At 39.0% G+C, this 16,518-nt stretch overlaps 1 protein-coding gene across 1 annotated transcript in view; it reads left to right on the top strand.

Annotated features, from left to right (window-relative positions):
• Nucleotides 1-1,630: 1,630 nt before the first annotated feature.
• LOC117399552 (tomoregulin-1-like) overlaps nucleotides 1,631-16,518 on the top strand; it is a 139,261-nt gene continuing 124,373 nt past the window's right edge. Inside the window, exon 1 of the mRNA XM_033998816.3 lies at nucleotides 1,631-2,328. Coding sequence (XP_033854707.1) covers nucleotides 2,166-2,328 — 163 coding nt within the window. The 5' untranslated portion in view covers nucleotides 1,631-2,165. The remainder of the gene's footprint in view (nucleotides 2,329-16,518) is intronic.

The raw sequence follows: 16,518 nt of genomic DNA, 5'->3' as shown, positions 1-16,518 counted from the left end.
GACCAACTTGGGAGGAGGTGGCTCCCCTCTCAGAGACTGTCTAGGGCTTGTGGTCACAGCAGCGATGGCAAATCGTGGTACCAGCTCTGCTCCGCGACACCGTGCTGCAGGCAAACCATGGAGTCCCTGGGGTAGGGCACTTCGGCATCACAAAGACGCTGGTGCACCTCCGGGTTCGTTTTTACTGGTGGCAATGCCGGTGAGGCATCAAAACCTTCTGCCGCCACTGCAATGACTATACAGCGGAGAAGGGGCCAGGCGAGCGCTCCCAGGCCCCCCTTCAGCAGTATCAGGTTGGCACACCAATGGAACACATCGGGGTGGATGTCTTAGGGCCCTTCCCGGCTACCGATCGGGGTAATTGCGTGGTGCTGGTTGCCATGGATTACTTCACAATGTGGCCTGAAGCCTACACATTGCCAGACCAGGAGGCTGTGACAGTAGCAGGTGCATTGGTGGATGGTTTCTTCTCTTGGTTCGGGATTCCCCAGGAGTTGCACTCTGACCAAGGGCGCAATTTTGAGTCACAGGTGTTCGTTGGAGTGTGCCAGAGTTTGGAGATTCGCAAGACTAGGACCACCATGCTGCACCCACAGAGTGACGGTTTGGTTGAGCGTTTTAACCGGGCGCTGAGCACACAGCTGGCCATCGTCACCAGTGAGCACCAGCGTGACTGGGACCTGCACCTGCCACTGATCCTGCTTGCCTGCCGCACAGCTGTTGCACCCCAGCGCTGCTAATGATGGGCCGGGAGCTCAATACACCTGCAGATTTATTCTTTGGCATATAGCTCATAGGATAATTGGTAACCTGTAACTGGCATAAAGGGGTCATTAAAAGTGTGGGAGGGGTCTGTTACAAATGTGGGGAGGGACTGGGGTGGGGTATGCTTATGTAAACATAGGGGACACAGGGTTGCGGTGGTTTTGGGGGTGAGGGCCGGTGGCCACCGTGAGAGGGGGGATGCTTCCCTGTAGTGACCCCCTCTGCTTTTATTGTGTTCAGGCAGATAGCCTTTGGGCTCTTGTGTCAATAAACTGCTTGAGCTTTCAATGAGTGTGTCAATATACTTCCTTTCTGCTAGTGCAAAATCATAGTAGTGTGATTACTTCCAGGGAGTCCTTGTAAGGGCTGTCCATTAACCCTGTTTTGTTACAAAACCATATTTTAACAAAGGATCGGATATGTATTTAATAGCACCCTATCAAACACAAACAAATGACACAGTTTTGAAATATTCTTATTTTCCAATTAAGGTGATAAATACATGATTCGCGGAATAAACGTGAATAAGTTCATTAAAAAATATATATATATATATATATATATACATATATATATATATATATATATATATATATATATATATATATATATATATATATAAATAAAAATGCTACCTGTTCTGCACATCATCATTTTTGTTCATGGTATTTTGATATCTGTTACAGTATTACAAACATAAGTTGGTAACCACCATCCCCCTTGCTAGTATTGTACAGCCTTTGGACTCCCCCCGGCCCTGGGCGAGGGAGGGGGTTTTCTCTCGTCACGTGACCTCTTGCTACTCTCCCCCAAGTCCCTTTGTTGTTGTTGCTGCTGCTGTTGCTGTCGGCTGGATCAGGTCTGTTTTTTTGTCATTCACCAGGATTTAGATAGGGAAGTAGGGAGAAAGAATCTGGGGCTATTCCCCTCCCATCTGGACAAGGGTAGCAGAGAAAAGGGGCCGAGAGAAAGTGGGTGAGGGTGTGGAATCGGGGAACGGCAAAAAAAGAAAATAAAGTGATACAAAAATTCCTGGAGCGTGTGGAAGCTGATGTGGCGAGGCCCGGGGGTGATGCTGCTATTGCTCCTGTTTTTTCAGGAATAAATCTGAGTTGATATTGTTTAGCCAGGGCTGTAGGCATCGTTTTTTTTTTTTTTTTTTTTTAAATAAAGCCAAAAACCTGTGAATGACTCTTTTTTTACATGCATTGGTTTTTGCTTAGCTTCTGTGCTTTTTTTGTTTTTCCAAGCGTGTTTTATTTGTTCCATGCGATACTGCTTGTGCATTTTTTGTAATTGAAGTGAACAAAGGGACTGAACGAGCGAGAACTGACAAGTGAGCTGTTTGGTATTGATGCTCTCGGCCTGTTTCAGCGCTCGATACCATCATCATCCTCATCATGATGGGAGGCTTGCACCCTGCTTGGTTGATCGGATCTTTGCCTCTCTATTACTTTTCACTTTGTTGCCTCTTAGCCAGCTCCTCATTAACTGGGATTCGGGCATCCAATCCTCAGACCAGTGAGTGCCACAACGGGAAAGGCAAAGGTACCAACTGCTCAGGTAAGTCGCTTTACTTCGCGTGTACACCCTCTCTCTAGTGCGTGTGTTGGTATCAGTGCTAGTATTCTTTTGCACAATGTTAATGTATTGTTTCTGAATGCGCCACATAAATAAATCATTTCAGAATTGTACTGTTTGTAATACATACACACATTCATATTCATCATTGTCGAAATGTGTACGTTGATAAAGGCACATACAGACGGCTGCAGACAAAGAACATGACCTAAATGTGAGCTGAATTTAGGAAGTATGGTCATATATATATATAATGGCAAACTGAAACTGATTAATAAGGACGTTGTCAATATATATATATATACATATATATATATATATATATATATATATATATATATATATATATATATATATATATATATATATGTATTTTTTTTTTACATTTTCGTATTAATTGAAACTACTAATAGTACGGATCCAGCGCAGAAGGAGCACTGAGAAACACCAGGAGAATTGAACCACACCCGGCCAGTACCGGCCCCTCTGTCTCTAGGCTTTCATCTAAATATATTAAAACCTGTCTAGTCCGGCATCTGTTGGGACCAGAAAATTGTACATGATTATACGGTGTGCTAGATTACAGAGGTACTGTCAAATCTAATACTGTACCGCCCGCAAGCCCCAAAATAAGTAAATAAATAAATACATAAATAGGTATATTGACAAACTATTTGCATTTTGAAAAACTCTGTTACAGTACATACAGTTTACTGTACAGGTATATCCAGTCATTAAATGATTGTATTAATTTATATTTTACTTTTTCCATGCAACATACTTAATTATACATTTATAAAGGAAAACCACATGACTCTGTGCCAGACTCCACATCAGATTTCCATTGATTTTAAGCAAAACCAAATGTACAAATCATGCCGGATAAGGTTCAAGTTATTAAACATTTTAGAGAAACCACTAAAAACATGTGGCTTCATATGGTTGTAAACAGGGCGGATTAATCGATTTTCAGTACTTTAATGTTGGTTTGCAGTGTCAAGAGAAAAATACCAGGATTGTATTGCAGGACTTCCATTCCACGGCAGCAATCAGATCCTGACTGTGAAGTAAAAAGAGACTTCTGTGATGTTTAAAAAATTGATTCATTGCAAGGTCTTTTTCAAGGCACTTTAACTGTATCTAGATCTTTGTGGATCTTTGTCATATTTTGTGTGTATTGCTTCAAAGACACACATACTAGTAGTCCGGTTACTTGACATTAGGACTGTCTTCCACATTAAATATTGTGTTATTTTGTTATTTAAGTTCTATTGAAATGTTATATTTCTGTTTTTCATAATAACAATAAAAAAAGTGTGTATTTTTTTTAAAAATAAGACACACATTGTTTTGAAAACTGTACAAATTGCTTATTTGAGGGCTAAGAATGAAAAATCTGCAAAAAAAAAAAAAAAGCCAATTTTTTACATGGAAATTGACAAAATAATTGGGCAGCTGGGTGGTTAACACAATAAAAATAAAATAATTATAAATGTTAATTTTTTACGAAAGTAAAATGTAAGCCTAATATTTTAGGGACCCCAACAGCTGTTGTTGATTCCGACTCAGGAACTTCACATAAGGATGAGTAAGTTTCAAAAGTCCATTATGATTAGTACCACAATTTTGTTAGTTTCTGACCCTGATAAAGGTGCACATATTTTGTATTTTTAAACTCGGGACACTCGGAGCAATTAGATTAGATTTACAGGTCCAAATACTGTGAAAAACAAGTGATTTTTACTACATACAGTGACATTACCTCAGAGTACAGAACATTGTTGAAGGGAGATGTTAGGTTACCCATTTCTAAAATGTATACTTTTGCCAGGGTATCTCATTCATTGGTGGCATACTGGGCACATGAAACTGGGGTGGGTGCTAGACCATGGTGCTGCTTAATTTTAAGTGGAAAAGTTAAAGTGGTCTGATGTAAAACTGGTCAGACAGTGCTCTCCATTTTTTTCCCCACTGAGGGTCAAGGACTTTCAACTAAAAACATTGAAGGTCCCAGAGGAAATTTTGTGGGTCCCAATAAAGTACAAAGTAGGGTTACCAGATTTCCAGAGTGTAAAACAGGATTTTTTTTTAATTCATTGATGCCATAATAACTCTGAAGCAACTGTATATAATAACACACTCATAATTTGAAAGTTAAACATCAGGTGTATTCATTGCAGATCCTACTAATTCTTTGTATTCTTTCTATTATCGTCTGACCAAAACGTGTTAAATGTACAAAATGCCAGGTTAGAAAAATAAGATCAGCTATTACCATTAAACCTGTGATAATGGCTCTGTTAATCAAATCACAATAGGGGCTAACTTGTCTGGTGCCCTACAAAGATAACAAAAGGTTGGCCCCCTGTTAAGAAATGGCAGTTGTTCAGTCCAAATTGAAAATGATTTATAAAACTTTAAGGGCCAACCGTGAATTCTTCAGTGCTATTCCACGTCTCCATAGACAGAGCGAATAATATGGGTGACAGCGGACATCCTTATTATTAGCCTGGACCATACAAATAAAACCCTGGCCAAAACAGAAGTGTTCTAAGACTAACCACAGGTAATCCCATTCCAGACACTCGAAAGCCTTTTTGGCATCAAGAGAAAAAACTGTCAGCCAAATGTATTACATGAGGCAAACGCCAAATATTGTCCGATGCCAAGCGTCCGTTCATAAAACCTGTTTGATCCAAATGGACAATACAGTCAGCACTCACATATCCGACCTTATCTAATTTTGACTTCACTGACGGTTAAACGAGTGTGATGCATATCTGATTATTTCATTTTGGCCCGTTCCAACCCTTGTCCATTTTATTCAGGGAACACAAAAAAGATACATAGTTTGTTTTGTTGGTACAGTAGTATATTTTCAATGGAAGTATTTTAATTCAGAACGATGTGATTCTGAAAATATCACTTGCCAAAAGAGACGACTGTGGACACGTGCACTGTAATTAGGAACACACTTTTAAATCAGATATGTATTGTAGCAGTGTGTAAAATTCCCCATTAACGACCCAACAGCAAAATGAAATCTAAATGTTATCCATGCACAGAACTATGTAAAACGTAAAAGGCTGTGCAATTTAGCAAAAGATTAAAAAACACCTGTTTCCAGAATTAAAACTGTATCCAGTCATTATTCAAAAATGCAGAATATAGTGCTCGATAAGGCCCTAATGTCACAGTTCACTTGCAAATTAAAATACACAAAAGCACCTAAAGATCACAGATTAAAAAAAAAAAAATAATGCGTCACAGTATCTAAAACTGTTTAATGATGAACTGTTACATTACCGTAGCTTGTCTCTGGCCATTGCAGCGACTGCCCATAACAGCGCTACGACATCACCGCGACGGACATTACAGCACCGACCACTACAGCGACTGCCCATAACAGCGCTACGACATCACCGCGATGGACATTACAGCGACTGCCCATAACAGCGCTACGACATCACCGCGATGGACATTACAGCGCCGACCACTACAGCGACTGCCCATAACAACGCTACGACATCACTGCGACGGACATTACAACGCCGACCACTACAGCGAATGCCCATAACAGCGCTACGACATCACCGCGACGGACATTACAGCGCGACCACTACAGTGACTGCCTATAACAGCATTACGACATCACCGCGATGGACATTACAGCGCCGACCACTACAGCGACTGCCCATAACAGCGCTACGACATCACCGCGATGGACATTACAGCACCGACCACTACAGCGACTGCCCATAACAGCGCTACGACATCACTGCGATGGACATTACAGCACCGACCACTACAGCGACTGCCCATAACAGCGCTACGACATCACCGCGATGGACATTACAGCACCGACCACTACAGCGACTGCCCATAACAGCGCTACGACATCACCGTGATGGACATTACAGCGCCGACCACTACAGCGACTGCCCATAACAGCGCTACGACATCACCGCGATGGACATTACAGCGCCGACCACTACAGCGACTGCCCATAACAACGCTACGACATCACCGTGATGGACATTACAGTGCCGACCACTACAGCGACTGCCCATAACAACGCTACGACATCACCGCGATGGACATTACAGCACCGACCACTACAGCGACTGCCCATAACAGCGCTACGACATCACCGCGATGGACATTACAGCACCGACCACTACAGCGACTGCCCATAACAGCGATGGACATTACAGCGCCGACCACTACAGCGCCGACCACTACAGCGACTGCCCATAACAGCGCTACGACATCACTGCGATGGACATTACAGCACCGACCACTACAGCGACTGCCCATAACAGCGCTACGACATCACCGCGATGGACATTACAGCACCGACCACTACAGCGACTGCCCATAACAGCGCTACGACATCACCGCGATGGACATTACAGCGACTGCCCATAACAGCGCTACAACATCACCGCGATGGACATTACAGCACCGACCACTACAGCGACTGCCCATAACAGCGCTACGACATCACCGCGATGGACATTACAGCGACTGCCCATAACAGCGCTACGACATCACCGCGATGGACATTACAGCGACTGCCCATAACAGCGCTACGACATCACCGCGATGGACATTACAGCGCCAACCACTACAGCGACTGCCCATAACAGCGCTACGACATCACTGCGATGGACATTACAGCACCGACCACTACAGCGACTGCCCATAACAGCGCTACGACATCACCGCGATGGACATTACAGCACCGACCACTACAGCGACTGCCCATAACAGCGCTACGACATCACCGCGATGGACATTACAGCGACTGCCCATAACAGCGCTACGACATCACCGTGATGAACATTACAGCGCCGACCACTACAGTGACTGCCCATAACAGCGCTACGACATCACCGCGATGGACATTACAGCGACTGCCCATAACAGCGCTACGACATCACCGCGATGGACATTACAGCGCCGACCACTACAGCGACTGCCCATAACAGCGCTACGACATCACTGCGATGGACATTACAGCACCGACCACTACAGCGACTGCCCATAACAGCGCTACGACATCACCGCGATGGACATTACAGCACCGACCACTACAGCGACTGCCCATAACAGCGCTACGACATCACCGCGATGGACATTACAGCGACTGCCCATAACAGCGCTACGACATCACCGTGATGAACATTACAGCGCCGACCACTACAGCGACTGCCTATAACAGCACTACGACATCACCGCGCACTACAGTTCAATTCCCAGAAGACTCTGCAAAGTTCACAAACTTGTCTATTACCAGGAACTCGGACACACGACGCAGTCAGAACGGGCTTCACCACAGAGTCAACTCACCAGCCACGTAAAAGGACACAGCTGTCATGCATTCATATTGGAGAACTATTCATGGTAAACGGTGATGAGTGCAGTTGGTGGCTGCGTTCGCGTTACTCCTATAAAGTCTGCGTTGCAGTCGGGAGTCTGCGCCTGACGTCACGGTCTGCGTAGACAGAGCTAGGACAGCTGTGGGAGGTTTCCCAGCACAGTCGACTGAGCAGACATGGAGACCGACTTGATAGATTTTCTGATTGCAGAAGACTTTTTTTTCACTGTTCCCATGCAGCTCCATCATAACTAGACTGGTAAATATGATAAGTAAAACCTCAGTGCAATAAAAGCGTGTTTCAACAAGCATTTAAATTTTTTTGTTTTTCACATGTTGCAGAATGATATTCAGCACGTGTTTTGATATATACAGTGCCTTGCAAAAGTATTCAGACCCCTGACCAATTCTCTCATATTACTGAATTACAAATGGTACATTGAAATTTCGTTCTGTTTGATATTTTATTTTAAAACACTGAAACTCAAAATCAATTATTGTAAGGTGACATTGGTTTTATGTTGGGAAATATTTTTTAAGAAAAATAAAAAACTGAAATATCTTGCTTGCATAAGTATTCAACCCCCACAAATTAATATTTGGTAGAGCCGCCTTTCACTGCAATAACAGCTTTAAGTTTTTTGGGGTAAGTATGTACCAGCTTTGCACACAGTGTCAGAGGGATTTTGGCCCATTCTTCTTGGCAGATTTGCTCCAGGTTGTTCAGGTTGGTTGGGCGACGCTTGTGGACCGCAATTTTCAAATAGTGCCACAGATTCTCAGTGGGATTGAGATCAGGACTTTGACTGGGCCACTGTAGGACATTCACACTCCAGTGTTGCTTTGGCCTTGTGCTTGGGATCATTGTCCTGCTGAAAGGTGAATTTCCTCCCAAGCTTCAGTTTTTTAGCGGACTGAAGCAGGTTCTCTTGCAGTATTTCCCTGTATTTTGCTCCATCCATTCTTCCTTCAATTTTAACAAGATGCCCAGTCCCTGCTGATGAGAAGCATCCCCACAGCATGATGCTGCCACCACCATACTTCACTGTAGGGATGGTGTGTCTTGAGGCATGGGCAGTGTTAGGTTTGCGCCACACATAGCGCTTTGAGTTTTGGCCAAAAAGCTCTATCTTGGTCTCATCTGTCGTAGCGCTGATGTCGTAGCGCTGTTATGGGCAGTCGCTGTAGTGGTCGGCGCTGTAATGTCCATCGCGGTGATGTCGTAGTGCTGTTATGGGCAGTCGCTGTAGTGGTCGGCGCTGTAATGTCCATCGCGATGATGTCGTAGTGCTGTTATGGGCAGTCGCTCTAATGGCCGGTGTCATAGCAAATTTCTCCCCCAGTCAGGTGACATGCTAGTGTACGAGTCACGTGACGATTAGGTTTCGCAATGCTAAGAGAGGATTGAGTAAAACATATCTTGGCATTTTTACTTACTCAAAGTTATGTTTGCGTTTTTATTGGCATTTGTTTGTATTATTATTATATTTATTATTTCTTCATGTGATTACATATGAGCCTTTTCACTAAATATAAAATACATGAAATATGTTTAATTATGGTACAAATAAAGGTTGTACATAGAAACACGTATTTACCACAAGTTGTAGTATATGTACTGTATTATATATATTTTAAAATTATTAAAGAGAGCTAACACTGGAATTGTATTTGATATTATGTGGCTGGTTTAAGTTCTGTCATAAATGCCTTTTGAAAAGTAAGACAAAGTATAACAACTTAAATGATCTTAGCTGTAATGCAAAAGTTATATTAAAATTATAACTTCAAATAAAAAAAATGCTTAACAGTAAGTTAGAAGTATAGTCTGGTAATTTCTACAAATATTTGTGTGTAGTCCTGTTGCTGTTTATAGTCTTGCTATGCTTATATATGGTTCACAATCAGGGAGTTGTCATGATTACACATGCAGTAGCAGACAAAAGTGTTGACACCCTTAACTAAATAGATAATTCAAGATGCTTTTTTATTATTTTGAATTGTTGTCAGATGTGTTTAACATTAAGGTCGCTTATAAGCCTTTGTGTTTAGATGACTTTGTACAGTTATTTCATGCACTGCTATACCAGATGTTTCTTTAAATCCTTGGCTGTTAATGGTGGTGTTTTTTTGCGAGCTGCTTGAACAATTCTACATGCTATAGTTGTAATGTTCCTGGCACGTCCACTTCTTTACATCGTTTCAGTTGAATTAGTCTTCAGATACTTCTTGATTATTGTGGCTTTTCGTATTACAATTTTTTCCCCACAGCGCTCTTTATCGATTCCCCTGCTGCTGTAGTAGTTACTGTAACAAGTGGTTTTCTCACATCTAGATCCAACTCCTTTGTTTGACCATGCTGTGCTAAGTGGACAAACTACATTACATCAGTTTATGCGCCTGTTTCACAGCTAATGATTTTTATAATATTGCTAAATTGATAAGTAGTGGTTTCTAATTGATGAATAGTGTTTTAAATTGCTCAATTAAGACTAACCTTAACTTACACACTTTAAAACGTGCCAATAAGTTTGTGATCTACAAATATTGTTATTTACTCCAATAGGGCAGTATGATCAATACAGGTTATACAGTAGCTTCATTGTATTTGTGAGAAATATTTAGGGAATGGCAAAAATTGAGTTAAATGAATGAAAAGATTTAATCTTTAGCAATGTTCATGCGTGGTCTTGCACTAAATCTACAAACAAATTTATCTTAGTTTAACCATTTAACTTGTCATAAAAACTGCAGTAAGTAATATACCCTCATTGTATATGTTGCCACTTCCTACAGTGTTTGTCTCATCCTGGAATGGAGCCTGTCATTTCTCAAAGCAGAGTTGCAGATTGGTTGTTGTTTCTGATAATTAGATATAGTAAGTTCCTTTATCAGTAATACTGTATATACATTTGTTAAATATGTATGAAGCCAAATTATATCATATGCAATAAAATACAAACGTTTGTACCATAACTTCGAACACTCAAAAGTACAAATTTGGAACTAGAATCAATGTGATTGTTAACCATACATATTGTCCCTGACTTTAGTGTGTATAATTCAGGCTCTTAACTAATTAAGCATACAGGATGTCAGATTTGTGTAAATGCTAGAGTAGAAGTCAATCTAGATCTGAGCTGTCCAGCTTTAGTGCTGGTGAGCCCTTAACAGAGCACTGCATGGATAGCAGAAATCTGAACTCAATCATTTTAGTGAGTTGTGTATCAAGTGTAGTAGTCAGAACCAGAAAGACATTCACAAAAAAGGCACAACATGTTGAAAAATGTAACAAACTTTATTTTCTGTATTCTTCACAGTAAAACAAGTACATGATCAGATTGCATATTCCCATTGTAAAGTGCTATCCAGGACTTAATGTGTAAGCAGTAGTGGAAAAAACAAACAAACAAAAAAAACACACTATACTGCAGGTCACCTTTGGTAAAAAGCCCCCTCACCACGTCAAGGTCCTGACCTATGGAGTGGGGTGTTAGGAGCAGGTTTAAAATGATATTTCCAATTTATAGTGACATATGTTATCAGTAAATCATATGGACATTTCATACTCTTAACTTTTATGTAATTTTATGTAATGTATGTAATTGTCTAATATCAGTTAATAGGAATGGAAATTAAATTTCAAATTGAAGCATTACATGTACTTTCTGAAACATGTCCATGTAGAATGTGAAGTTGTTTATTACTTCAGAATTACATCTACTGTACTTTTATGTCATGCTACAGCCACCTTATTTGGCACAATTTCACTTTAAATACAGTGAATCAGCACCTCCCCAGCTGGTTCACAATAACTACATTAAACAAGGTGAGTGTTAGAACTGACATCCAATTTACTTTTGATATCTCTGCCCCGGAAATACTCAAGTCAGGCAATAATTCAGTAGCTCAGAAACTAAGACTACCATACCAATTAAAATGAAAGATTAGAAATAATCAAATTTAAGTGCTAAAGCATCTACAATATTTCTCCAAATCAACAGGTCTTAATACAGAATCAGGGTCTGAAGAAAAACAAAATTTTGAAAATAAGTATTTTGTGCGCTCATCAATAATAAACACTGGCGATAATGAGCCCTATTACATAATGCATTACTGTACATATGTAAATAGCTATAAATTATGGTAATGCTGCTTGATAGGTATTACCAAATTTTACTGTTAGTATAATATACCAAGCTAGAATGCTTAGTATAAAAATTACAAAAAAAATCTATACAGTAAAAAACTAAATAATACATCTGTTACACCTTTACCATACTTACCCATGTGTGTAACTCTGCAAATGGAGCACATAAAACTCCTCCATACTTATGAGGTCATCTGGCTGTAGATCTTCGCACTGGCCATGGAACCATTCGCCATGCCTCCCGCATTCCACCATCAGCTCCAGTGCAATCCTGTATGGTCTTCTGCATGTGCAGTACACCTCCACATCACAGCCATTTACCTCTGGGAGGGGGGTTCTCGCAGCTCCTGAAAGGAGTAAGAGATCAGGGATATGCAGGTACTTACTGACAGATAAAACAAAAGGAAAGATAATATTACAATAAATACTTCAATGAGTGGAGGTTTTTAAATGAATGTTTTTAAAAAGAATGAGCTAAAACCTATTCAAAAGAATTAGAAAAGCATTCATTGAGATATTGCCCTTGAAAAGACCACTGAGACTACCAACATGTTGTGGAAAACTATCTCTGCCCTTTTTATACTGGTCATTTCTTAGAAACACAGACTCCTAAGATGTAATTTTTAGATATTTATTTTTTCTTTCTTTAATACAAATTCTGTTTTCTGGTACTTCTTTTTAAACCTTTTCTTCATATGCATGTATAAATACTCAAATCGGCAATAATTCAGTAGCTCAGAAACTATCGTACCAATTAAAAATGAAAGCTTAGAAATAATAAAAAAAAATAATTAAAACAAAAACTGTATTCAAAGAGAGAATTACAGTACATTTTGTTCAGATTGATTAATGAATTATTGTCAGCTTTAATACAGAAATTAATGGGCTGAATGCTTGTGGTTAGCAATTTGACTTAATTGGAAAACATACAATACTCAAGGTAAATGTGTGCTTTGGACACACATGACCTCGATGTTTATTCAACATACAGTGCTTTGCCTAGATATTTTTTTTTTCTTGTATAATAGCGCTGTGAATGATGGCCCTCATTTTAAATGCTGTATAAATTTTTTTCCCCAGAACAGTCCCTGTGTTTTACACCTCAACCTCATTATAATGTTGCCCATGGTACAGTAGCTGAGCATTTTGCACATAATAATGAGGAGTGTGATAATGAAGGCAATTTAAAGGGAATTAATGCAGTTGGGAGTCAAAGTGGAACAAGCTTCAAACTGTGTGTGTGTGTGTACATGCAGAATTACTTGCACAATGGATCTTAAGTTATCAGAATTGAGTAAATGTCCATTAATTCCAGCTTTCTACTTAAATGATGACTAAGCTACTAATTTCCACTGATTTTCAATATAGACGGTTACACATGGATTTGTCAGCTTTGTACTTCAATGGCAGACTTGAAGCAACAAAAGTGTGACATTTATATCACATCGCAAGCATATGGACCTGGGGGAGTGGGATTATCGGCACTTTTTTAAAAACAAAGATGTCTATTTGTTTATTGGAAAAATTTTAAAAAATGCCTAATTTTGAGTGATGTTTTTTTTTTTGTGTTTGTTTCATTACATTTTTTTAAATAATTTAGGGAAAAGTGTTGTTTTTATCATAGTTAGCACTAGTAATGTAATTTACCAAAAAAAGCGACGTGTAGAATACACACACACACACACACACACACACACACGTCCGAAAAAAATTGCATTATTTAGCACACGTTTCAAATATTTAGTACACGTATTGATTTGGACAAATCAGAATACATAAAATAGTACGTGTTCTAAATAAATGTAAATGAACTACCAGTACGCACTTTCTACGTAGGGGCTGGTCATTTTACAGTCATGCAACGTAATTACAAGAGCAGCCAATCGCCTTATGGATAGCATATTTTTTTATTTGACATGAAATACACTTAAAAAAATCAAGAATAAGGAAAATTGCAAATCATGACCCCGAGAGATTTTCTTCTACGGTGCAAATAAAGATTTGCTGAGTGCTGCTGACTTCTTGAGACAGACAGTGTTGGCCGTGACATGGTTCAGTTTGTATTAACAAGGTACACAATCGTTTTGTTTTATTTTTTAATTACATTTATTTCAGTTTTACACTTTAAATATTGAGTTACCATAGCTAATATTAGATTCAATGTCAGATATTTTAACACTTGTTAAAATTACATATTAGTTACCACTGAATTAAAATGATTTCTAAGGGGGTATTCACACTGGGTTCATTTCAAACGTCCTCAGTTCGGTTCGTTTGCTTTGAAACAATGTATCAGTGTGCTAGCTGTTCACACTTGCCTTGTGTACAAACGTACTGAGTTCGTTTGGAAATTAACTGGGGCTCGTTTTCATGGTTCACTTCCGTGTTTTCCCACTTGTGTTCATATTGAAATAATCAAGTGAACTCGTTTTTTATTAATAAAAGACCATTGGATGTTTACATTTTCTGGCATTGCTTATTCACACTATGTAAATATTCAAATACAATAGTATTACAGTAGCCTACATTGTTTAATGTTTTGCTTTTTTTATTTGTATAAAATCCTTGTATATTGAAAAAAAAAAACGATGGTATTGTAATAATGACAACATATATAAAAGAATGTATTTTTTTTAGGAATATAGCTCCTCGTGTAAAACATTAGCATAGAGTGTGTACAGTGATAAATAAATTATTTTTTATTTAATTTATGCAAGACAACAGCGAACATGTAATTCATACCTGGGAAATATTTGTCAAACTCTGAGACGGACATCCTACTGTATAGCATTGTTTTCTTTCCGTAAGTTTACTAAACAAAAATCAGGAACATATAATAATTTAGAAAAAAAAAATCTGGTCATTTTTTAATACAATATATTGTATTTTATTTATTTTTTTGTTTTTTTTTGCACCAAGTGTAACTTTGCCCAAACAGACAATTAAAAACATTGTTAAAAACTGGACAACGAGCAAAAAAACTTAATGTTTAACTTAAATACTGTACTATATTGTATAATAAAGTTTGTACTTATACACTCCCTCGCACAACATCATATACAGTAATCCACATGCAGCTGTATTTTCTGCAAATGTGATTTTTTTTTCCAATGTCAGTGATGAATCATGAAATCATTCAACATGAACTTGAACAATTCTACAAAAATAAAGAAAACAGCTGATTTTTATTTTTTCCTGATCAAATTTCTAACTATGCCGTTGTTTCCCCCATTGTCCATATCACTCATCTGGACATTTTTACCACCTGTTTGTGTATTCAGTAACTGTACACTACTGTACTGCCAAATCTACCGGGTTTGTTTCCTGTTTGCAAAAGAACTGAGACCGTCCAGTGTTCACATTCACGTTTTTCAAGTGAACCGAACTCAGTTCTTTTGCCAAACGGTCTGAGACCAATTCTTCTAGTGGTCTCAGTTCGGTTCGGTTTGTTTGCCAATCGAACTTTGATGTTCACACTGCTCTCCAAATGAACCGAACCTTACTGAGTATGAAAAAAAGCTCCAGTGTGAACAGGCCCTAAGGCTCTGAAACCGAGGAGGGTCCTGGTCTGTCCATCTTTCACTAGACTTTACCCAATGCCAAGTCCATATACCGCCACGAATTGGGCAGGAATGGCAGATGTAAGGCGACTTTTAATTGGATAATTTGTTACATGTACTATTTTCTTTTAAAATCATTGGTTCGCATGATCTGAATGGCCAAATTACGCATAATAATTAAAATTACAACACATACTAAAGTCAAATTAGAACGTGTACTAAATATTTGAAACGTGTATTAAATAACGTGTTTTTGACCTGGATGGCCTTCCATAGAATTGTGTATTGTAGCATGTGAGTGTGTGCTGGGAGGGAGTTAACTTAACCCTTTAAAGACTGTGACCATGTAAACATGATCATACTGAAGTGCCATTCTGGGCCCATGATCTTTGACTTACTGGGCCACCATACTTTGCAGTACAGGTTGCAAACGCATATATAGGGGAGGGATTGAATTTCATTGTCAGATTTTATTTAAATTTTAAAGGGTGAAAACATTTTATAGCTGCACGCAGAAACAAAACATCGAATGATGTTTGTACTAAAGCGGGGTTAGCTGCTGCAGGGAATTCTCAAACATTTTAAGAACCGTGACAGCAGAACGCATATAAATACTTGGGACTGTAAGTTTACTCCTGAGGAAAAAAAAAATATTTTGGGAATTAAACATGAAATGTACTGCAGCTTACTAGGGATGTGCTTTTGGTGCATTTCATATGAACGTTTAAATGCTGCACGTCTCAGCGCTTAAACTTTTAAATCGTATCTATACACACACACACACACACACTCTTTATATTACATTGTGATGTATACTGACAGCCCTGGTTAGTATTTTCTAAGCAAAGAAACCCTAAATAAGCAAATAATGTTTTAACATTGTTAAGACTTAACTACAAAGTAATAAAAAAAAAGGAAAAAAAAAAGAAACACCTGTACAAACCAAAGTATATATTTAAATTAGGACTGTCACTCGATTCAAATTTTTTATTGGTTAGCCTAATTTATGGGCATAAGTTGATTTAACCGGTAGATTCACATTTTTAATAAAGGTAACAATCTTATAGTGGCTGTCCTGCATG

This window comes from Acipenser ruthenus, chromosome 4 (assembly GCF_902713425.1).
Source record: "Acipenser ruthenus chromosome 4, fAciRut3.2 maternal haplotype, whole genome shotgun sequence".
Taxonomy (NCBI): domain Eukaryota; kingdom Metazoa; phylum Chordata; class Actinopteri; order Acipenseriformes; family Acipenseridae; genus Acipenser; species Acipenser ruthenus.
This window is presented reverse-complemented; position numbering and strand designations above follow the sequence as displayed.